Here is a 23,764-nt window from a genome sequence, read left to right on the forward strand (position 1 = left end):
GTTATCAAAACCTTCCCTCCCTGGTCCTGCAAATTTTCATAAGATAAAATAAAAATATTGTGAAAAATATTCTATCTATGAGCGTGATGTATGGGTTGATGGAAGGCCCCAATTTTTCGATCAATTAAGCAATGTCTGGAGGTTCAATGGTTAAACTCTACAAATATATACAAATTCAATAGTTTCCAGCTTTAGCCTCTCAGCTATAGCTATAGCTCAAGTTAATCAAAAGAAAACCTGAGGTTTAAGGCTTAAATCTGTTGTGCTTCTATATCCTCTAATTACTCGAAGTATTGATATGATTTACATTAAAAACTTGCTTAATTGCCTGTCTTTGTCTAATACTGATATCTATGCAACCTGATAGTGTAGGAGATATTTCAGAATATAATTTTTGTTATATTTAAAACCTTGAAACAAGTACACAAGAAATAGATAATTTGATGTAGCGTCCCATTTTGTTGCCTATATACTGTATAGTTTGTACATGTAAACTATAAATACAACTTGCTTAAGCTACCTAAAAGTTGGTATGGAGATTGTTAATATTAACTTATTTTTTTAAAATAAAAGTTGTTGTGCATTATTTATTTAACAGTTTTCATGGTGAGTAAATGTGATGCAAGGAGTTTGCTTTTAGTCCAACAATGGAGGATTGAAATATATTGTTCAACTTTATAAAAGAGACAGTAGTTCTACTGAATAATATGGGAAAAAAACAATTCAATTTTAATCATTAATACTTATGTTAAAAATATGTGTTAAATGAACTGAGCTGAAAACTTTAGAATGAGATATCCTTTATCTCGATTATTTAATCTGAGTATACCAATGGACACACTTTTGATTTTCTTCTTAAACCGTTCTTTCTAGGATATAGTAGAGAAAAATCAAAAACCGGTTTTTAAAATTAGAGAGTTCCTCCGTTTCTGTAAATAATCTTAAATGGCGCGCAAAATTTCAAATTTATCGGCTTCATATACGCGACTCTGATTGGTTAGTCTTGATATTAAGAAAAAGAGAGGATCAACCATTAATGATTAATCTCGCTATTCACCATTCTAAAGTTTTCAGCTCAGTAGAAATAATTAACCAAGTGAATACCCATTTTGAAAGAGGTACACAAAAGAAAATGACGACAAAGAAGACAACGACAACGAAAAAGTTAAAATCAACAACGATAAAAAAAAAGAAAAAAGTCAACACTGCGCAAAGAAACCCAGTCTTCCAGGAAGGAAACACAGCAAAATCTCCACCAGATTTCCTAATCAGGAGATATCTCATGTAAGGTTCAGATGCAGACCTGGACATGAGAAAGGAGTGCAGTTTGATCCTGAATAAAGAAACTCAAGCTCCTGACAGACCAGATGAGGACAAAAAGTTCCTTTCCCCAGCTAAGCCTCCATTGGCACGCTACTCGCGCATGGAGGGAAGGCTGGGGTTTTTCATAAAATACGCTCCATGGACTAGTTACTCCATTGTGATTTTAGATGTGTTTTTTTTAGTATTATTGTATTATATATGTTAGTAATTTAGACTGTATGTCAATATTTAAGATGCCAGTAATAAGGCATAAAGATATAAACGATAATACAGAGCAGTATACAGAGCAGTAGACATAGCAGTATACAGAGCAGTTTACAGAGCAGTATACAGAGCAGTATAGAGGGCAGTATACAGAGCAGTATACAGAGCAGTACACAGAGCAGTATACAGAGCAGTATACAGAGCAGTACACAGAGAAGAATACAGAGCAGTATGCAGAGCGGTATGCATGGCAGTATACAGAGTTGTATACAGAGCAGTATACAGAGCAGTATACACTATACAGGGCAGTATACAGAGCAGTATACAGGGCATTATACAGAGTGGTATACAGAGCAGTATACAGGGCCGTATACAGAGAAGTGCACAGAGCAGTATACAGATCAGTATACAGAGCAGCATACAGAGCAGTATCCAGAGCAGTATACAGAGCAGTATACAGAGAAGTATACAGAGCAGTATACAGAGCACTATACAGAGCAGTATACAGAGCAGTGTACAGAGCAGTAATTAATGCTCTTTTTCTATGAACATAATTTAAACGGTTAGATTGCAACAAAGCCTTGCAATTAATGGTTTTGTTCAGCTGAAAAGTAAAATTTAATTGTTTATCTTTTTTCATTCATTTTACACTGAACTGCATCATTCCTTCTAAACTTTTTTCGGAAAAAGTAAAAGAAAGTTTTTATGCTTCAAAATAAATAGATGATAAAAAAAGATCATCGAAAAAATGTTCAGTAAGTAATTCTTTTTTTTCATAAGGAATTATCATTATTTTAAGTATCTAGAGAAGAAAAGATCTGAGATTATTACAATGTAATGTCCTGATATGTTAATTTACTTAATTCTATTTTAGAAGTCAGGAAATGATAATTTTATAAAAAATAAAATCTGAATTTTCCTTTACTTCACCTTATAAAATCATCTTGGTATAATGCTTATGTAGCTGTTTATTATTGCACTGTGCAAAGTCTATTTATATTCCATACTTTCTCTAAAATATTTATAAAAATTTCTAGAAAAATCTAAATTGAAATGATATTTAGGGTAACAAAGTTTTTAGTTAAAAATGCTTAAAGGCTTAAAATGACTTGACCCTGATAAAGAAAAAAATGTGATCGAAAACTTAGTAGTACTGCGAACCAAAATAATATTATCATGAATATATAAAACTTTGATTAATGAATTACGTATGTATGGGTTCTCAGAAATCAAATTTATTTGATTTATCGATTAACATAAGTTTTTAAACCAAAAATATTAAAACTGCCAACTCGATTTCGTTTAAGCAATAATCAAAATTGTATTTCTATGAACAATTTTGGTTAAATAGTCAGCATGCCTTCTCTTTAAAATATTCCATCCCCCCCCTCGCCCCCATTTGTTAAAAATCGAAATATGTACTATGAAAATGTACATTTTTACCCGGGGGGGGGGGATGTTGGAGGTTCTTAAAATGACTTTGATAAAAGTCATATCGTCATTATGATTCATATATTTTCTAATAAAACTGTTTATGACAAGGTCATAATGATAAAATGATACGAAAAGTTTACAAATAAAGTTCTGCTTTAAAGTTTATGTTCTTTATATATCTACGTAGATATTATATGTATGTAGCCAGGGGGGGGGGGGCAAGGGTGCAGGTGCACCCCCCTTTCTTCTGACCGAGGGGTGCAATGACGAATTTGCACCCCCCCCCCCCCTATTCCTGTATAAAAGAAATTGTTTTCATAAGTTTCTAAAATCTAGTTATAAATTATATAGCCCGAGTAAGAATTGATTTCCAAACCAAATTATAATCTAAGATAAGATAAGATAAGATAAGATAAAGTTTATTGCTAAAATACATGCATCTGTATACAGATAGAGTTGAAGCACCTTGGAACACCTGACGAGCTGATAAAGAAAGCAAATACAATGTTGAAGCACCTTGGAACACCTGACGAGCTGATAAAGAAAGCAAACACAATGTTGAAGCACCTTGGAACACCTGACGAGCTGATAAAGAAAGCAAACACAATGGTGAAGCACCTTGGAACACCTGACGAGCTGATAAAAAAAAGCAAATACAATGTTGAAGCGCCTTGGAACACCTGACGAGCTAATAATGTTAAAAATCAAGAGAAACTGAAATTAAAAGTGGAACAGGACAAGGTGATCAGGCGCGCAACTGGTGGGGGGGGGGCCAAAGGGGGCAAGGTCCCCTCTAGCCTGACTAAGAGGGAGGGTATGCCCCTCCCTTAAGAAGACATACCCCCCTGTAGGGGGGGGGGGGCAAAGAGCCAAGAAGTCCACCCTGTTTTGCAATTTAGCGATTCATGAATTCTGATCCTGAGAAAATTTATGAGCTAGCAGAGCAAAAAAAAAAAAGTAATAATTGAACGTTTGTCTATTGAGCTTATAGTTCAATTGATATAATGTAGTACAACTATTCAATTAATCCTACAAGTTCACCGCAACTATTGTGTGATGTGTCAAATAAAAAAAATATTTTTCATGTAAAATCATGATTTTTTAATGAAAGACATTTCTTGTCAGTGTCTGAGTACAATGTACATATTTGATTTATGGATGAATAATGAATATATATATACGTAAATTGTAAATTAATTAATATTGTGATTTACATTAACCAGAATAGATTTCTTTTTTCATTTCATATCAGATGACACATCTGACTTACTGAATATCCGGTTGGTAAGGTTAGTTTTTTTATTGTTTGAGTAAAATTCACATTTTTCTTGCCCCCTAAAAATGTTTAGGGGGGGGGGCAAAAAAACATTTCGCGCTTCGCGCCAAATATTTCCTNTAGTTGCGCGTAGGGATTTGTCGAGATTCTAGTTTATTACAAATCTAAAAATTGTTCAAATGTTTAATATCTCCGTCAATTTTTTGATACAAAGGACAGGCCTAATTTTGGAAAGGTCACTAGACGTTTAATCTTTTTCTTGGTCCACTTTATGCCATTTATTAATTAAAGAAAATCGAAGACGACTTTCAAGTCGTCTCTCAAATCCCATGTTTAATGGGACACCCAGTAGTATATGTAAATGTTATTTATCTAAAACATAACTATACATTTTAAACTGTGAGTGTGGTGTTTAAAATGAAACATTTTATTAGAGAACTCTTTATGCAATATCCGTTATAAAGCTATGCAGTAATTTAATCATAAGAAACTTTCATGTCAACAAGAATCATTAAGTTTAATTTTGAGTTTAATTTGTATGTTTGTATGCTGGGGTTAGAGAGCATTTTAATTGTTATTGTGGGCTAGACAAATCTACGTTGTAATAGATACCCGTCAGTAGATTCACAATTATTAAAGAATTCAATAAGTTGAGATATTTATATATTTATATTGGCAAAAACGAACAATATATATTCTTTTTAGATTTAAGTAAAGTTTAAAACAAATATCTGCAGGTTTATCTGACATCCTTCACACCATAAGGAACATACACCTTTGCTCCAGCAATTTCCTTGGTAAGGGGAACCTAAATATTAGAATATTAGAAATCACGAGAAATGGAAGGATTACATTTAAACTTTTCTTATTTAGCAAAATTTCCAGAAAGTAGGATTAAAACAAGTTTTCAGAAAATGTCTGATTAAAACTTATCCAAGTAGAAAATGGGATTTCAGGAAAATTTCGAGTATTAGTTTCATGAAAGTAGTTTCTATGAATATCTTTATCAGAATCCTAGGCGTAAAAGGTGGTCTTGATAGAGAATCCTGAGCCCGCGATTTTAAAAATTCGGAAAAATACAACTCAGGTCTAAGCTGCTGTCGTTGGGCCTTATTTATGGCTTGGGCTTTTGAATTTAAGTTGCATCCAAGTTTCCACAGAGTCGAGTTCATTAAACCGGTTTATTAATGTATTTTTATGGTTGGAATTGGCGCATTTTGGGTTTTGATGAGAACAACACTCAGTATTGAGCTTTATTCTCCACTAAAAACAACCAAGTCGGCTTTATTTTCTCCGTAAGTCGAGCCCAAGATCTCGCAGCTGTCAATCACATGAGAAAAGCAGTCGTCAGAGTTGGGTCTTAAAGCTTTTAAATTGCAAGCTTTGAGCTAAGAACTTTCTATTTTTAGATGAAGTTAATTATTTTAATATATATGAACGGTACGACCAACAAGAAATAGACCAATTTAAAATTATTGCATTCTCAAGTCGCCTGTTATAAAAGGATTAGGTTCTTGATCGCTTGAAAGTGGATTTCAAGTTAATTCTTTTGAAGGCATTATTTATTTAGTTTTTGTTTAAATTTTTCTGAAAATTTTCAGATAAGTAATGAAATATATTTTTTGTACTAATCATTTTCAAATATTGCTAATAGTTTTTGCTACAAATTTTTTTATTACTTCCATATCTTTGTTCCATTAATTCCATTAATTCTGTTAAATCAAATACTCTATGTTAGAAATATAAAAGGTTTTCACTATCAGATTGAAAAGCTATTGAGATTTGAGTTTGTGGCAAAGACGCAATTCCTTTATCTTGGTTAGTTTAACTACAGGGTTACCCATAAAGGGTAATACTTCTGTAAGGACTGAACCTCTATTATCTCTGGACTGAACAGAATCTTAAGTTTTTATTGTATAAGCTATGATTTACTGCAACTAAACTTAATTGTGTCTTGCCAAAGCAGGTATTTTACCAGTAATAAACTATCTGTAAGGTAGAAAGCAAGTTCAAATTTTAGATCATTATTGTTAAGAGGTGGAGGTCGTCTTGGAAGTATTAACCCTTCGGTAACTCTGTAAGTACAAAACATCTCTTCCGATCAAGAAGTTCAAAGTCTTTCTTTTGGAAAACTGTTTTCGATTAAGATGGTTTAAACCCTTATATTCTTCTTTAATTGTGAAAATGAACTACATTAACTCTAGATTTAGTAAAAGATACGACTTATTACAGATGTACAGATGTAAAACAGCTGTACAGTACAGCTTATATATTGTATTTAGCTAAGCCCAATAGTTTGGCATAAAGTGTTAACCCACATATCTAAATTTTAAGACGGCCGACGGGTTACACGCTTTGGGTAACCCTGTTAAACTTAATACATAAAGGACTATGTGATACTACTCTTTTAATTTATTCTAACCTGGCAAGCAAGTCTTGAGGTTTCACAGGGTTCGAATGCTAGCTCAATCATGTCAAGCTCTTCGTCAGTAGGTTTCGCCTTGATCTTCTCGAAATCCTCCTGGGCAAAGTACACATGGCAGGTGGAGCAGGTGAGGGTCCCCTCGCAGGCTCCAAACCCTGGGAACTCAGGCTCAAGTTTATTATTCACCAACACGTCAAGAAGGTTTTCATTTTCCACACCTTTAGCTGGTAGATTTTTAATCTTGTTCGTCTCCACAAACATAACATCAATGACATTTTTCGATGCAGAATTTGATAGCATCGTTTTTATCCCAAAAGTCTTGATTCCTACGTTTCCTACGACTTGAACCAGAGATTTCCTGAGAGCGAACATGTTGCACGTGTGGAATCTGTCGGACTGATGGTTTGAGGATTTTTAAAAACTGTTTCGCGGATTTTTGACCCAATAATTCGGGGATTTAACTTAAATTTCTTTTACAAGCCTCGAGTTTTAATAAATCTGATGTTAGTAAGGATGAAACATTTTCAAATTACGGAGTTTATGGCAAAAATGATTTAAAATTTGCGGTCAGAACATTATAGCTCTTATAGCACTCTTCCCTAATCAGTGATCATGCCGAATAGTGTTATTTATGTCGTATTATGGGGAAGGGTATGTCTAAACCATATTTAACTATTCTTCGGAGTACGATATTTTTACAATAATAAACAAATATTGCTTTCGATAAAAATGTATGTATATGATGAAGAAATTTTTCGTATTTGCCAAAAACTTAAAATTAGAAACTGTAAAGTATATATTTAAATTAAAATGTTTTATGTCCAAATCTTTTTTTATTACATACAAACAGAAAAATATTTCTTTTTTTATTATTATTCTGTGAAAAACACATATTAAGAGATTGGTTGGTACCTATCTAGGTCAACAAATAACTCTGAGAATGAAGAAATTGAATAAAACTCAATATTTTGCATATTTAATATCTATTGCACAAAACATATTTTTAAACAGCTTTCTTCATCTACAATCTCTACAATGGGAAACAGAATTAAGTGGATTTCTCTCCTACATTTTAATCATAAAAATTCGTTGATGAATTTGACAATTAAAAAAGGGCTCTGGACATTTTTAGAAATATGTCATGAGTCATGACGCAACTGCGTTGCAAATTATGAATTAAAAAACTTTTTGATTAACGTGTTAGTCACTCAGGCACCATATTTTTCAAAATGTCTATTTTAAGAAGTATATCCATTCCCGTTTGCATATTTGGACCACCTGTAAAGCATATTGATTTTTGTGTCAGTTAATGTATAAAATATTTAACTATTGTTCTGTAAATAATTAAATAACTCTTCATTTTCCCAGTTATATAGTTGAGGTCCTCGGTCTGTAAAACAGTTATATATATCACTAGCTGAAGTGCCCGGCATTGCCTGTCGTAATTTAGATTTTTTTGAAGAAAAAAAATTACGAATTTTTAGATGATTAAATTTTAGATTTTTATCCTATTCTCCCCCGCGGGGTACTCAAGGGTTCCCTAAAAAAATGTTGGCCCATTCAGTCCATCCGTTTGGCCAACTATAGCTAACATACAAACAGATATAGATGAGCAAAGAACTTAATTAATTAGGAATAAATCTTACGAATTATGATGAAACTACAATGTAAGTAGAAGAGTATAGATATATTTTGTTTATAATATACTGTTACGTATTAAAAAAGCTTAGCACTTAGTATTATTGTAAACAATTTAACAGCCATTAAACATTTTACTTGATAAACTCAAAAATGTAAAATTCAAAAGATTCGTAAAATTATCTAGCGTTGGTTTAGCAATTTTAGAAATGATTTTTGTCTCGTGTTTTTTGATCCGAGCTGTTCTGTTTTTGAGATAATCTAAATTTAACAGCTGAGCTAAAGATAAGGGATAAACTAAACAATATATTGGGATCTGTAATGTGATTTATTTTAAAAATTTTAAACAATAATTAAATTAATAAAAGTTTAGCATTTTTAAAGAAAATTCATTTTCTGTATTTTAATTACTTTTAAAAGTTTTTGCGGCCCAGTCACCATTAGAAATTATTTTAATTTTCAAAACTTTTAAATTGCAGTCTCACAATCATCACAAAGTTAAACATTTTTCCTCAAAATTTAATAAAAGATATTAATTTCTAAAGTGACTGTACAGTGCAAAAGACATGAAATATCATCTTCTTTATTATTAATTTGCCTGAAAGGTGAAGGGCACATTTTGATGAAATAAATCAGTTTATAAGCTAAAATATTAATATTTTTTTTGTAAAACCTCTATTTTCAATCTTTGCACAAAATTTTATTGAACTTGAACATTTATAACAAATATTTTAACTCTTTATTAAATGCCTGTATTATAAGCCGGACATATTTGAAGTTAAAATGAAAAAGTCGACATGATAATCAGATAAGTCGATAAGTTAATCAGATAAGTCGACAAGATAATCAGATAAGTCGACAAGATAATCAGATAAGTCGATAAGTTAATCAGATAAGTCGATAAGATAATCAGAAAAAAGTGCCCTGTTACATCTACATTCTACAGCAGCATGATGACTATCGTTCTTGCCTTTTCAAAAAGAAAAGCAGAACTATTTTGTTTTTGTGAAAGGTTCAGAAGTCAGTATTGACGAATGACAAAAACTTGAACTACAGTGAGAACCAGACAATGAAGACTACTGTCAGGCGCAGGTTATGAATTTAGAAAGTCCAATGAACATAAAACAGACCCATTTCACTTAATAAGTGAATTGCTAAATTAAAAGTAAAACTGTTTGCTTTGTAACAAAATCAAAGACACGTATTTCATTGTTTTTATGACCTCTTCCTATTACAAAGTTTTTTTTTGGTTCTTGCGGTAAGAATAGTTAATTCAGTTAGTTAAACTCTCTAGTGTGCTGAGACTAAGAGTTCTACCAGCTATGCCTAGTTATTTATAGTAATATAGTTTTTAAACTTAATAATATTATAATAATATTATAATATCAATTTAAATTCGTTACTGCAGTACTTCTATATAAAAGAGCAACTATCTTTATTATTTGTACTGTATAAATGATTTTCTTGTTTAGTTGTTAAACAAAAGCACGAAAATGTGGTCTGCCTTTTATGTGCCTTCAAAATGACCGGAGAACGAAGATTTTTGTTCAGATTTCACATTTTGGAAATGCCAGGATTGTTTTTGATAATTTTTCAAGAATAATAAATATAGAAGTAGGTTGACAAATTATTTTACAAGATCGAATACTACCTTCAAGTCGTCTCTCAACTATCATGTTCGTGGGACACACTGTACACAAAAATTTGTTTTCTGTTCATACAGACAATTAAAATAAAAAGGCTTTAAGTGACAATAATTAAACATGATTAAAGATTTTATAAGAAAAAAAATATTACTGCACATGGATATATTCGGTATTTGTACATGCAGTTTACATATTTATCAGAGATATGAATTTTAGTTTGGAAATTGTTAATTTTGAAAGATTGATCAAATTTTAGGATCAATCAATGCAATTGATTCCTCAATTAAAGTTGTTCATGCAAGATATAACCATCACGGGATATCGTAGAGGAATTAACTTAATTCGTAGATTGAAAGAAGATGGAGATCAATGCTTGGTCTCAAGGTTTTCAACACAAAAGTTATGACTTCAGCTATAAATAATCAAATAACTGGTTTCAGCTGGATTCAAAATGGCGGATGAAAAGAAAGATGGCGCGAAGAATCCTAGCTACTGCTACAGTACAGCTGTTTCAGATGCTGTTCTAGCTGCAACATGTGTTTATGGTAGGCTTTTTCACACAATCACAAATAAATCCTCTCTTATAAAATGCATGTGCTCTTAAAGTAGGGTTTTACTTGCGCGCAATTGCGGGACCCAAAACCGCGTAATTTCACACAAATCCACGCAAAATGAGAACAGTTGCGCGCAATTCCGGGCAACGGAGTTCCGACTGGAACCCTATCTTTGACGTACATGCTTATTGATCACTTGCTTGTTTAAATATTTGACTTTACTATCAAACAGAAGCCTAATTTCAGCCTAAAGTCTGCTTTCCTGAATGCCTTTTTCCCCTATATTTGACTCATTCTTTTTTTAGACCCACTTCCAGAGTCCAGACATTGAATTTCAACATAAGTTTTGCAAACAAAATATACAGAAGCTTATAAACAGTGAATTACCACATTTCGGTTTTCTTTACTACACACTTAAATAGAAAACTATGAAAAAAGTTTACTTTGTTTCCGGATTTTATTCTAAAAATTAGAAGATTTGTGAACAATGGAATTTTGTAAGAACGCCATTGTATAATAGTACACACTCTAATACTGGCACGACGTGTTATACTGTTTTTGGACAGACATTTTCCGTATCTTGAATGACCTTTCCCTTTTTGAATCATACTTTTTACCTAAAGAAAAAAAGTAAAAAAAGATCAAATAATCTAATTGTAAAAAAAATATAATAATGGTTATTAAGGAAATATTTCATACTTGATTAATCAAACAATTTAAGTTAAACTAATTTGTTTTTGATCCAAAGATTATTTGTTTATTTTCTAAGAATAATGGTCGGCGTTTATATCAATACAATGCCTTTTCTTTTTACGTTTTGATTTTTAAATTACAAGTTTACAAGAAAACAAAGAGAATCTTTAAATTGACATCTTCTCTTAGTTTCCGTGCTAATACAGTTAAACCTTTAATAACGAATACATCGGAAGAATTTATCAAATGTCGTCTTGAAAATTTTTCAATGAGTTTTATACTATACTACGTAAATTTCAGTATTTACGAAAATAAATAAATAGCCATGAATATGCGGGAACAGTTTTAAAGAATTCCTTATAATCATTTAATTAAAAAACTAAATATCTGCAACATTCCATTATCAGAAAGTGAAGAATACGACATTTGATGAATTCTTTCGATGTATTCGTTATTAAGGGTTTCACTGTATGTATCCATGCTGTTTAAGAGCTTGGTGGACATCAAAATTGAAATCGAATAACGTCTTCATTTCATTGATATGTACGACGATAATTTTAGGTCTGGGAAGCATGGCACATGCGCACTGGTTAAACTTCCGGAAGTTCTTCCTGTTTGGATATATTTGGTTTGGTTTTTGCTTGTTTGCTTCCTGCCTTGGAGTCCTTCGCTTCGGTAGGGTAATAAAAAAATATTTTGAAAGAAATTTTTAATACACTCTCATCACTAAAGTCTATTCTTGCATTCAGAGCTAATTTCTTTTAAATTAAATTTTAGTACCACAAAAATCTTGGGAAAATCTTTCTTTTGAAGTTTAGAATTTGTTTTATAAATATATTGTTCAATTTATCGTTTTTTTAAAGCAAACAACACTTTTTTCATGAATTACCAGCAATAAGTTATATTTTCAGCTGTGTTTCAATGCACAGGATGCAAATTTCCAGGAGAGTATATTGAATGTAGATAGTTTTTTTTATCGTTTTGGATCGAGTTTAAACTAACTTAATAATACTTATAAGGTTTCAAAACTGCATAATGTTAAAGTATGCTTTTATTAGACGTTGCAATTTCTTAATCCAAAAAAAAATCAAAAAGCTATTCTTTCAGCACGTTCTTTTTTGCATTTTACTGGATTATTTTTGGCCGTTCTTTGCTGAAATCTTCCGTCAGAGTCAAAATTTGACATTGTATATAAAATTTGCTTTTATTCCACTATGCCAAATTTAGACCACGAAAATATAGGGGAAAACAAACCAACTAAAAATTATGTAGACTGCAGGTGCAGGGTTTCCTTTCAAGAATTTTACGAGTTTTAAACATATATTTATGTTTGCAGTAAAATATTTACATTAAATAATCCTAGGGCAAAAGAATCTATCTGTAAGTGTGAAGAATGCTCATGTTTTAATCTCCTGGGTAGCTGGAGCTGTAGGACTACCGAACCTTCTTGCTCAGTTCTATACATACACATTTAATAAGGTGGATTTTATCTAATTATTTTTATAACTATCATAGAGATTAAACAAATTTTAAATAACAAACTTCAGTTAGACTTTCCATGAGTCTTATCAGACTGAACATTTTGCACAAAAACGATTCAAACTTTTGTAGCATCAAAATGTATAAAAACAATACCCAATGAAATAAATGTGGAATTCTTAGAGTTGTTAAGTAGTTTGGTGGGTTAAGAAATTTTCTTTTATTTGTTCAGCCTGAGATAGGAAACCTTCATCTGATGACCTGTGGTATTCCTATCCTAGCTTACTTCTCTAGGAGGTCCTGGATACAGGTTAGGTTTGGGTAGGTTGGGCAACGCTTTCAAAAACTATAGGACAAAACTATAGTTTTAAAGCAAAAATTATCATTTTTGTTTAAATTTTAGATAAACAAAAGAATTGAGTCTTTGTCACACGGTCTAACTTTATAATCCCTAAACTTTGCAATCTGATAGTGTAGACCTTTGATGTTTCAAACTTAGATTATGTTTTCTACCGGAATTAGAAATATTTAAAGTCTACGACATTGGGTTGCAAAGACATAGGGATAAGAAAATATGAGTTTGTGGCAAAGGTCCAAATGCTTTTCTCGTTCGAAGAAATTTTTATTCAAATTTTTATTTTTCATTAAAATATGCTATATTTGTTGTTTATGTTTTAAAACGATTGTTTTCATTCCAAAACGATCGTTTTCATTCCAAAACTATCGTTTTCAATACAAAACGATCGTTTTTAAAATTATCGTAATCATTCAAAACTTTCGTTATCATTCCAAAACGATCTTTTTCATCCGAAACGGTCGTTTTAATTCCAAAACGATCGCTTTTCCATTTTTGAAAATGATCGTTGTCCGGAACGAACGTTTCGTTTTTTTCTTCTTAAAAACTATAATAATTAAGTTGCATCCCTTCCAAAAACGATCGTTTCGTTTTCAGATATTTTTAAATTGTTAACAAAACGAGGGGAACGTTTTCAAAACAGTGAAACTGTCCCTCTTTAATCATATGTGCTCACAATAGGAGTTTTGGATATTAAAACAACATTTATTGAAAACTATTTTTGCAAGTTGAAAATGAATTAATAATCAAACAAATGAGAGGTATAAAACCTGATATTTGAGACACAAAGTTAGCATAGCCCAGTCCTGGAATGGAAAGATAAAAGGAGTGTTTTCTGGGAGAACATTTTTTATATCTTTGAATAATCAGTTTGAAGTAGTTATAATTTTCATAAAATCCTTTTATTTAAAGGGAGTGTTCGCGAAAAATGAAAGGGGGTATAGGCTTGATGCGATAAAAAGCGCTTTTGATCGCTACTAATCTTACTTCTATCTGTTGCGTCTATAAGGAGAAAATTGTTTAAGACGTCTCATACTGAATAACTTGGCGTCCATACAAATTGAGAAAATTGCAACATACGAATTAGACCGTAAAAAATCAATTTAATTTTAAACAAATCATTCAGATATTACAACATATAGTCATCGATTATCTTTCGCCACATTTTGAATGGGCGCTAAGTTATTCGCTATGAGACGTCTTTAACAAGTTTCTCCTTATAGACGCAACAGATAGAAATAAGATTAGTAGCGATCAAAAGCACTTTTATATCGCATTAAGCCTATACCCCCTTTCATTTTTCGCGAACACTCCCTTTAAATGGTAACACAGAATATTATAAAATCATATCAGCATTATTGGAGAACTAATCTTATATTTTTGACAAATTTTTTCTTTGTAAAAATAAAACTGTACATATCATTTTCATAAAATAGTTTTTTTAATGGTAACACGCAATTTTATGTAACCATATAACCTTAAACACAATAGAGAGCAGTACAAATGTACATAATAATCTAGTTAGTTGTATAGTGTCTTAATATAATGTCTAGGATATGCTAAAAAATAGAAATAATGATAATGATAATGATAAGTTACAATGTTTTACAAAAACGTTTAATTTCTTAATAATATAAAAAAGATTTCCCGGAAAATACGCATTATTGCTATACCTATAAGCGATTTCTTGTTGAATTTCTATAATGTTTGACTTCATTTTTTCCCTTTCTAGCTACGTACCATTGAATTCTTTTATTGTCAGTTAATTAATCTTAAACATTTTTATTTTGTGAAGGAGTTGGCTGGGAAAGCTGTTGCTGTTGTAAGTGTAATATCCCTTGGTCTAGGAGGATACTACAACAGGAATATATATGCTGTTGCTGCTGCACTTTGCCTCATCATCTCATCACCTTTAGACAGGTCAGATAATTTTTGCCTGACTAAATTTCTTTTCAGACCCACTTTCAAAGATGGCTGAATCTGAACATGTTATAGCTTCCGCCAAAAAACGGACCAAATACCTAGCCACAAACTCGGATTTTCTCTATATCTTTGCAACCTATAAATGGAATAAACTTTTGGTACTCCAGATTTTACCATTACATTGAACAAAATTCATAGTCAACAAACTTTCATAGTTTTGAGTTATAGTTCTGGAAAAGTTACGAGCTAAGGTTGCTAAGATATAAAGATAATTTTAGCATTAGGCGAGAACTCAATTCCTTCATTATAACTTTCCCCATACCCTTCTTTGATGCACCACAGCAGAGATAATGTGAATGTAATATATTTAACAGTTCGTTAAACAGTCTGTAGTCGTAATTTTAAGTGATCCAGCATTTGCAGAGTGCCGTGTCCGATTTACAATTTTACTCTTTAAACATTCAACCATATCTAATCAATAATGTGGAAGATAACATCGTCTTCCTAGCTTGACATGTTTTAATTCCGATAATTTCTGCACTGTTTCCACGGAACAGAAATGCGCAATCGAGTGTTGTAGAGAAACCTCAAATGAAAATAATCAGTTTTCTAAATTATAGAGATTGATTTCTAATACTTGAAACTAGACATTGACACCGTTGTAAATCAGACTTGACCACTCTAAAACGGATGGTCACTTTGAATTATGTATACAGACCCATTAAAAGTAAAAAATGGCATTATTATCAAATACAAATATCTAAATTGATCTGATTTGTCTTTCTAGCTAATTTTGTTGTATTCCGGATTGTTTGATATATGAGTGAACAGTCCCTTGAATCCAACAGGAAGCCAGATGGATCAGTACATCCCGGACCGCTGCAGAGTAGACACAAGTCTCCCTGCACTTAGCCGTCCTGGGACCTGCGCTACATATAGTGCACACACAGCATACAGAGAGAACCCTTTTGGACGAGATAGAAGAAGATGAACCGTGTTCCTATTCTAGTACGGAACCCGGCCTTTGTTGGTGGACTAGAACCGGATGAAGATGGAGTAGATCCAGCAGACTCAGCTCCCTCCATAAGTGGGAATGATCCAGTTACCACAGTTCCTGCTTCAGATGACGAGGAAGCAGGTGGAGAGGTTACTACGGGTAGAGCTGAAGTAGGGCGAGAAGATATGGTGGATATGTATGACTTTCTAGGTGAGATAGTGGAGCAGATACAAGCATTCAACTCCACCATGCAAGGAAGCAGCAATCCCAGTCAACCACCTGCGGTCCCTGACGTCAACACATGGGATACAGGGAAGGCTATCAAGCAGGAATATCGGATGTTCCCCAACCCGACCAGGAAAGGGTTGAAGGACAGGTTAGACAACCAGATATGGAGCCTGCTCCAGATCATGCAGGAACGAGTTGACCAAGGTACCACCCCCCCCCCAGATTTAGTGTATATAAAATCGTTCTCTAGGAATATACCAATGTATATCTTTACAATCTAATGATGTAAACTATTGACATGTCTATCTATATATCTATATATATTAATAATAATGTTATACTATGGAATCGTTCTATAATAATAATAATAATAATAATGTTGTATTCCGGATTGTTTGATATATGAGTGAACAGTCCCTTGAATCCAACAGGAAGCCAAATGGATCAGTACATCCAGGACCGCTGCAGAGTAGACACAAGTCTCCCTGCACTTAGCCGTCCTGGGACCTGTGCTACATATAGTGAACACACAGCATACAGAGAGAACCCTTTTGGACGAGATAGAAGAAGATGAACCGTGTTCCTATTCTAGTACGGAACCCGGCCTTTGTTGGTAGACTAGAACCGGATGAAGATGGAGTAGATCCAGCAGACTCAGCTCCCTCCATAAGTGGGAATGATCCAGTTACCACAGTTCCTGCTTCAGATGATGAGGAAGCAGGTGGAGAGGTTACTACGGGTAGAGCTGAAGTAGGGCGAGAAGATATGGTAGATATGTATGACTTTCTAGGTGAGATAGTGGAGCAGATACAAGCATTCAACTCCACCATGCAAGGAAGCAGCAATCCCAGTCAACCACCTGCGGTCCCTGACATCAACACATGGGATACAGGGAAGGCTATTGAGCAGGAATATCGGATGTTCCCCAACCTGACCAGGAAAGGGTTGAAGGACAGGTTAGACAACCAGATATGGAGCCTGCTCCAGATCATGCAGGAACAAGTTGACCAAGGTACCTGCAATGATACAGATATTAAGCTAATAGAAGGATTACAAGTCCTAGCTGTTCTACACGCTAGACTCGATGTCCTTACTGATATAGCGATCAGACACAGAGCTAGGAGACCTTAACCATACCAAGGGATCTAGAGCTTATGTCCCGCTATTACTATTATGTATATGATATATATGTATGCATTTATAGATGTAAGATTAAATGTATCAATAAATATACTTATACATGTGAACGACTTTACTATTAGGGTGTTATTTATGTACGTGCATTCAGACATATAAGGCTATCTCGATATATGGAGATTGTAATACCAGGTTACAAATATATGACAGCGCATGAGGAGTTAGGCCCGCGGAGTAGGACTAACCCGATCTGCATTGAATACATATGTAAAACGTATACAGTACATAGTGCATAGTACAGATCATGTAGTACACAGTACAAAGTACATAGTATAATACAGTTGTACTGGCAGAAAGAGATACCCCCCCCCTAGGGTGATGGAAGGGGGATAGTATGGGGGTTGTGCAAAGCAATAAATTTAACTATATTGGATATTGAACCCTGAACTATTTGTCCTCAATATTTGAAAAATTTTAGTTGAATGACTGTTGAAAAACGTGCTAAATTCTAAAACAGAAGCCAAGCTGGACTATAACAATAAATAATGGGGCCAGGCTTGGCTTAGAGTTTATCCCAGGGTTGAAGGGGTCAACCCCCCCTTCTCACCCCCCGGAATACATGTGCAGGGTTGCGCGTAGAAACTGTACCGACCAATAGTGTACAGGATTATACTGGGCTCCGGCCGCGACAGAGGTGTATCATCTTATCCGCCAATAGGAGCAAGATCTGCACTATACTCTGTTTCAAACCCATAACACTGTACTAAACCAAGGGATAAACACTCAAGATAAAGAATGGCTAAAACTCAGTCTACCGACAACCAGGATAAGAAGAGGAGGACTTCAGGTATACCCCGGACTTAAAATATTTAGACAGATGGACTTTAGTTAGTTACTCTGTAAGAATAGTTAAGTACCTATAGCGTAGGGTAGATAGAAGTTCTCAACCACTTCATCCTAGAATAAAGAGTGAGTTAAAACAGTTATTTCAATTTTAAAGTTTCAAGTTCTACGGAATTAGAAACTAACAGTTACTTGGGTTCTACGGAATCCCTGTAGCTAATATTCAATAATCTCAAGTTCTACGGAATTAGAGATTAACAGTGACTTGGGTTCTAACGAATCTTTGTGGCTCAAAATTCACTTGGGTTACACCTAATCCCTGTGATTAATTATATATAATTCTTAATTTCAAGTTCACTAGAATTTGGAATAAACGAATAAACTGAGTTCTAAGGAATTAGGTTTTTTCGGAGGAATATATATATAATAATTATTTCAAGTTCTTAGGAATTAGAAATAAATTAATAAACTGAGTTCCAAGGAATTAAGTTTAAAACTGTAACGTCCCGAGTTCAATTGAATTAAGGATAAAACAGTATAAATCTCACCCTCTAAATATTCTCAAGAAAATTATACTCAGGGCAGTGTTAAAGGTTGACTATTTAACTAATCTTTAACAATGCCTGGAGATGAGAATAATCCTAACCTCCAGCCAGCTGGAGCCTCCACCGGAGCGGGAGAGGATATGCCCGTACATTAGGAGTGGGTGAAATATGTTTTAAAAATACATTGTTTCAATCCTTCCGTCCTCCTTGCTCATTTAATGTATCAGATATGGAACCTTCTATGTCTAAATACAGGAAGATGAGCAGGAAGGAATATGTACAGGCCCTCCATGAACGGTTGGAACCTGCCTCTGCTTGTGACCTCATTTATACTCAATTTAAAGAGAGGACGCAAAAAGTAGGGGAAGTATTTGACCTTTATCTTCGTGATAAATATAACTTATTTATAAGGTCATTTCCTAATGGGAAAACTAGAATTTTCAAAGAATTCTGTGAATCCAGTATTAGAGGATTACACAATGAAATCTTAAGGAATAAGGCTCGAGAATTCCTCTCGATCCAGGCGATCAACAGGTTCAAGGTTGAAACGTTTGATCAATTGAGGCGAATTATACAAGTCTCAGTTGAAAACATTCAGGCTAGAACCATCGCCGGAGAGCTTGATGCATCAGATGCAATAGGCACTGACATCTGTCTCATGAATTACAGTTACACTAACGCTGCAAGTTCCCGCGAAAAAGAGAGGAAAAGCAGATATGGAGTGAACGTAATGGATGAGGACGTAGAGGAAGACGAAGTTGCAGCCTTTAGAAGGTTCAAGAAATATCAAAATCAGACCGGTTATAAAGCTAAAGGGATTAAAGGATTTACTGTCCCTGGTAGACAACCCTCAGAAGACGATATTTGCTATAATTGTAATGGTAAAGGTCACTTCAGCAGGAATTGTCCCAGGAATAATTTACCTGGACGTTATCAGAACGTTAACAAGGTAGAGAAGTCCAATCCCGATACCTCTGATGATATTAAAGGAAACCAGGACAATTCAAGCTCTGACTCTGATCTAGAGATAGATTATGTAAAAGAGAAGAAGAAACCTAAAACCAGCCAAACAAAAAGCAAGAAAAGTCGTCGCAATATCTACCAGATAGTAGAGGAACAGGGTGCAAAATGCAAAAATGTCTGAAGTTTGTACCCTAAGCTCACAGCTGTCTGAACTGATGTCAACCATGTCAGGACGGAAAGGAGAGGTAAACACTCTAGGTGCAACCTCTGTATTCCCTCCAGACGTGGAAGACATCAATAGAGAAGGCAATGACAACATATTCGCTTTTTTATAGGCAGCTCATTATGTCGCAATAGACCGAATGTACAAACAGAGAAATATGCGTCTCTGGGTTACATTCGGGCTATGAAGAGTGGGTCCAGAGTCTTTATCAAAGCATTGATAGGCTCTGGAAACCTCTTTGGCAACATAATGAGTGAAAGGTTAGCCAATTTACTGAAAATCAAATATAAACCATGTGCAAATAAAGCTGGTACAGCTGTTGCAAACCAGAAAGTACATGAGTTGGGTCTGGCAGATCCGTTTGATTTAATTCTAGAAGGGTTAGATGATCCTATTACAATTCAACCTTATGGAATACGTTCTTTAAGTCATGATTTAAATCTTGGGGAACACTTTTTACGAAGGTATAAAGCAGGATTAAAATTTGAGGGAGATAAAGTAACCTTAAATTTAAATAACCATAGCTTAGAATTGGTTAGCAGGTCCAAACCGCTAATTAGGAACTCTAAAGATCAAAGATTTATTAGTGTCATGGAAAAGGATAAAGAGCGTAGAAATATTATTGAATCTATACCTGATCCTAATCCTAACTGCATTGAAGTTGATGATACTGCATTCTCGGTGGAAACTGTACATAAAACAGTACTACCTAAAAACACATTAACATTTGTTGAAGTGTCTACTAAAATGAATGCGAATTTTGGATTTTTTAAGTGCAAAGAAAATAATGCATTTATGAATTCCAACCTACTTTTGCCCTTGAATGGAATGTTTAAATGTGATAAAAACAGATTTTTTGTAATATTAAACATGGGGGATAGAAACACAATTTTACAGTCAAAAAGAAGGATTGGAAATGTGTACCCCACTTCAAATTTGTGTTCAAAGGCAGAAACCAATCAATCAACCAATCAATCAATCAATACACTGAGTCATAAACCTGTACATGAATTGTCTAAAGAGGAAGTTCAAGAAAGAAGAACTTTTCTTAAGGAGCAATTAGAGGTTAAAAATATGATGATAAATCAAGATCAACAGGAACAAGTTATAGATCTGTTTATGAAATATTTTGACGATGTGTCTGTTAGCAGCAAAGATTATGGTTTATCAGACCTATTACAGTTCCACATAACCCTTTTACCTGGCTCACATCCTGTACAAGCTCGTTGCAGGCCATTAAATCCACTACAGGAACAGGACTTAAAAATCCAACTTGACGAGTCGTCTTCGCTGGAGTATAGATTTCAGGTCGATCAATGATCGTAAGATCAAGGATTCTTATCCTCTTCCATGCATAGAGACTAACCTACATAAGTTAGCTGGAGCAAAGATCTTTAGTTCACTAGATTCGGCCGGAGCTTTTCATTCTTTGACGATTAGCCCGGCCAATCGAGATAACACTACCTTTGTTTCACCCTTTGGCACGTACAGGTTCATTAGAATGCCCTTTGGCTTGTCTAATTCACCTAGTGCTTACTGTAGGTTAGTGCAGATGGCGTTATCCAAACTTCCTCCTGGATTCGCCATCGCCTACCGCGACGATATATTGATCTATTCAGACACCATAGTAGATCACATGCGTCACTTGGAAGCTGTGCTAAGGATCCATGCTGAAGTTGGTATGAAGATCAATCTCAGCAAGACTAAGATCTTCAGAGATCAAGTCACTCATCTGGGTCATCTAGTCAGTCATCAAGGAGTTGAAATGATTCCAGATTACATTTCTAAGATTCAGCTCTGGCCTATTCCTAAAACAGGGAAAGAGTTAATCAGTTTCTTGGGTTTTACCTCATATTACCGTGCATTTATACCCAAATATGCTGAGGTAGTAGCCCCGTTGAACAAATATAGAAATGAGAAAAACTTGGAATTAAACCCTGATGAAATATCTAGGATAAATCAACTTAAGGGACTGTTCCTGACTAAGCCAATTAGGGCTTACCCGGATTACAAGTCTACAGAACCTTTTATCCTAGATACTGACTTTTCAGGAGTAGCAGCAGGAGGTGTTCTTTCCCAAGTACAAGGCGGGAAGGAACGTTTTATCGGCTGCTTCTCCAAGTCCCTTGATACAGCTCAGAGACAGTATCCAGCTCATAAAGGAGAGCTGTTGGCTGTCATTTTAGGGCTCCGGAAGTTTGAACATATACTCCGGGCCCGGAAATTCCTGATTAGAACAGACTCTTCAGCTATAACATTCCTCAAAGGGCTGAAAGAAGCTCGGGGGATATTTGCTCAATGGTTAGTGTATTTATCATCCTTTGATTTTGATATTATGCATAGACCAGGAAAAGTAAATTTAGCTGCAGATGCTTTGTCCAGGACTGAGATGCCTCAAGATGAACAGGACAAGGAAAACCCAGATAAATATTTGGTTTACTCAGAGATAGATGACGTTTATCAAACTACACAAGATAAATCAATCAATCAATCGGGAAAATCAAAGAAACTCTGTGTACTTAACATAGAACCTAATTCTAAATTTTCAGTGAACCCAATCCTGGAAAAAGATTGGAAACTGGAAACTAAGAAGGATTACCCTTTACAGTTAGTCTTAGATATAGTTAAAGCTGGAAAATTGCCAAGCAAGGAAGAAAGGAAGCAATTGCCCCCTTTGACTAATTCGTATTTAAACTGGTTTGAATTTCTCTATGTGAAAGACGAACTATTATATTTACAAAGACCTGTAAAGGAAGGTAAAACAAGTCCTCCCAGGATTTGTGTACCCCGTTCTATGCAGAGAGAATCGGTAGAACTGGCTCACGCTGGTCACCGCAGGATGACCGAAACTCTTGACAAACTAAGAGCTAAAGCATTTTTCCCAGGAATGAATAATCTAGTCACTTTAATTGTGACTAACTGTGTGCCATGCATCCAGAAAAATAATTCAATTCCCTCTGCTAAGAACAAAGTACAACATCATGAGATACTAGGATACCCATTTCAAAGAGTTTACCTGGATACAGTAGGTCCGTTGACTCCCTGCAGATATAAAGGGACTGTCTGCAGACACATCCTCACTGTACAGGACGGGTTCACTAGGTATCTTGTAGCTGTGCCAATCCCAGACCTGGAAACAAAGACCATATTAAATGCCTTGATTGATAGGTTTTTTCTGGTCCATGGAATACCAGAGACGATTCACACGGATAATGGGTCTTCTCTGATGAGTCATTTATTTCAAGACACTTGCAAACAAATGGGTGTTAAAATGACGCAAACCCCCACCTATAGTCCCCAGGGAAACAGAGTTGAGAGGGCTCATAGAACACTTGGACAAATACTTAGGTCTGATGATAGTTCTAACCCCAGCTCCTGGGCTCTAAAGGTGGATGCTGCTATATTTGAAATTAAAATATCTAAAAACCGGATCACTGGGGTTGCCCCTTACTATGCAATGTACAGACGAAACCCCTGGGTTCCCTTAGATGTATTTTTCCGGGACAACCATATACAGGGTGTCTTAAAGTGGACTAACTTTGTGTTGAACCTATCAAAACATATTGAAGATATCCATGAAGAAATGGCAAAGCATGAGCAATTATGCATTCCAGTATCCACAGAAATTAAGATACCCCAGGGAAGTTCAAATATAAACCTGGGAGACACAGTATATTATATGTTACCCAGAGGTGTAATTAATTTATCCAAGAAATTAACCTTGAGGTGGACAGGGCCCTATAAGGTGACAGGGACCCCCGCTGAATCATTATCGGTGATCAATCCTATTGGTAGTTGGGCTGTAAATAAACGTGAATTACATGTCCTGACCTCTAGACTGTGGAAAATAGATCCAGCTTATTATAAGCCGGTCAATG

The 23,764-nt window shown here is 34.5% G+C and overlaps 3 protein-coding genes across 3 annotated transcripts; 2 read left to right on the plus strand and 1 right to left on the minus strand.

The window, feature by feature from the left end:
* The first annotated feature begins 1,309 nt into the window (after positions 1 to 1,309).
* LOC111702256 (uncharacterized) lies at positions 1,310 to 2,055 on the plus strand. Its single transcript, XM_023473887.1, has 2 exons — positions 1,310 to 1,408; positions 1,597 to 2,055. Exons 1-2 carry the CDS (start codon positions 1,310 to 1,312, stop codon positions 2,053 to 2,055), a joined length of 558 nt encoding a protein of 185 aa, XP_023329655.1.
* Positions 2,056 to 4,893: 2,838 nt separating this feature from the next.
* Positions 4,894 to 7,074, minus strand: LOC111702264 (adrenodoxin). The gene is made up of 2 exons (XM_023473899.1): positions 6,660 to 7,074; positions 4,894 to 5,045 (listed from the first exon to the last, which is right to left on the minus strand). Exons 1-2 carry the CDS (start codon positions 7,032 to 7,034, stop codon positions 4,977 to 4,979), a joined length of 444 nt encoding a protein of 147 aa, XP_023329667.1. The 5' UTR covers positions 7,035 to 7,074; the 3' UTR covers positions 4,894 to 4,976.
* Positions 7,075 to 10,386: 3,312 nt separating this feature from the next.
* LOC111702261 (uncharacterized) lies at positions 10,387 to 15,020 on the plus strand. The gene is made up of 5 exons (XM_023473897.1): positions 10,387 to 10,491; positions 11,755 to 11,868; positions 12,557 to 12,672; positions 12,905 to 12,982; positions 14,823 to 15,020. The coding sequence occupies exons 1-5, from the start codon at positions 10,398 to 10,400 to the stop codon at positions 15,003 to 15,005; spliced, it is 585 nt and encodes a 194-aa protein (XP_023329665.1). The 5' UTR covers positions 10,387 to 10,397; the 3' UTR covers positions 15,006 to 15,020.
* The last annotated feature ends 8,744 nt before the right edge of the window (positions 15,021 to 23,764 follow it).

The sequence above is a fragment of the Eurytemora carolleeae genome, unplaced genomic scaffold, assembly GCF_000591075.1.
Source record: "Eurytemora carolleeae unplaced genomic scaffold, Eaff_2.0 scaffold466, whole genome shotgun sequence".
Taxonomy (NCBI): domain Eukaryota; kingdom Metazoa; phylum Arthropoda; class Copepoda; order Calanoida; family Temoridae; genus Eurytemora; species Eurytemora carolleeae.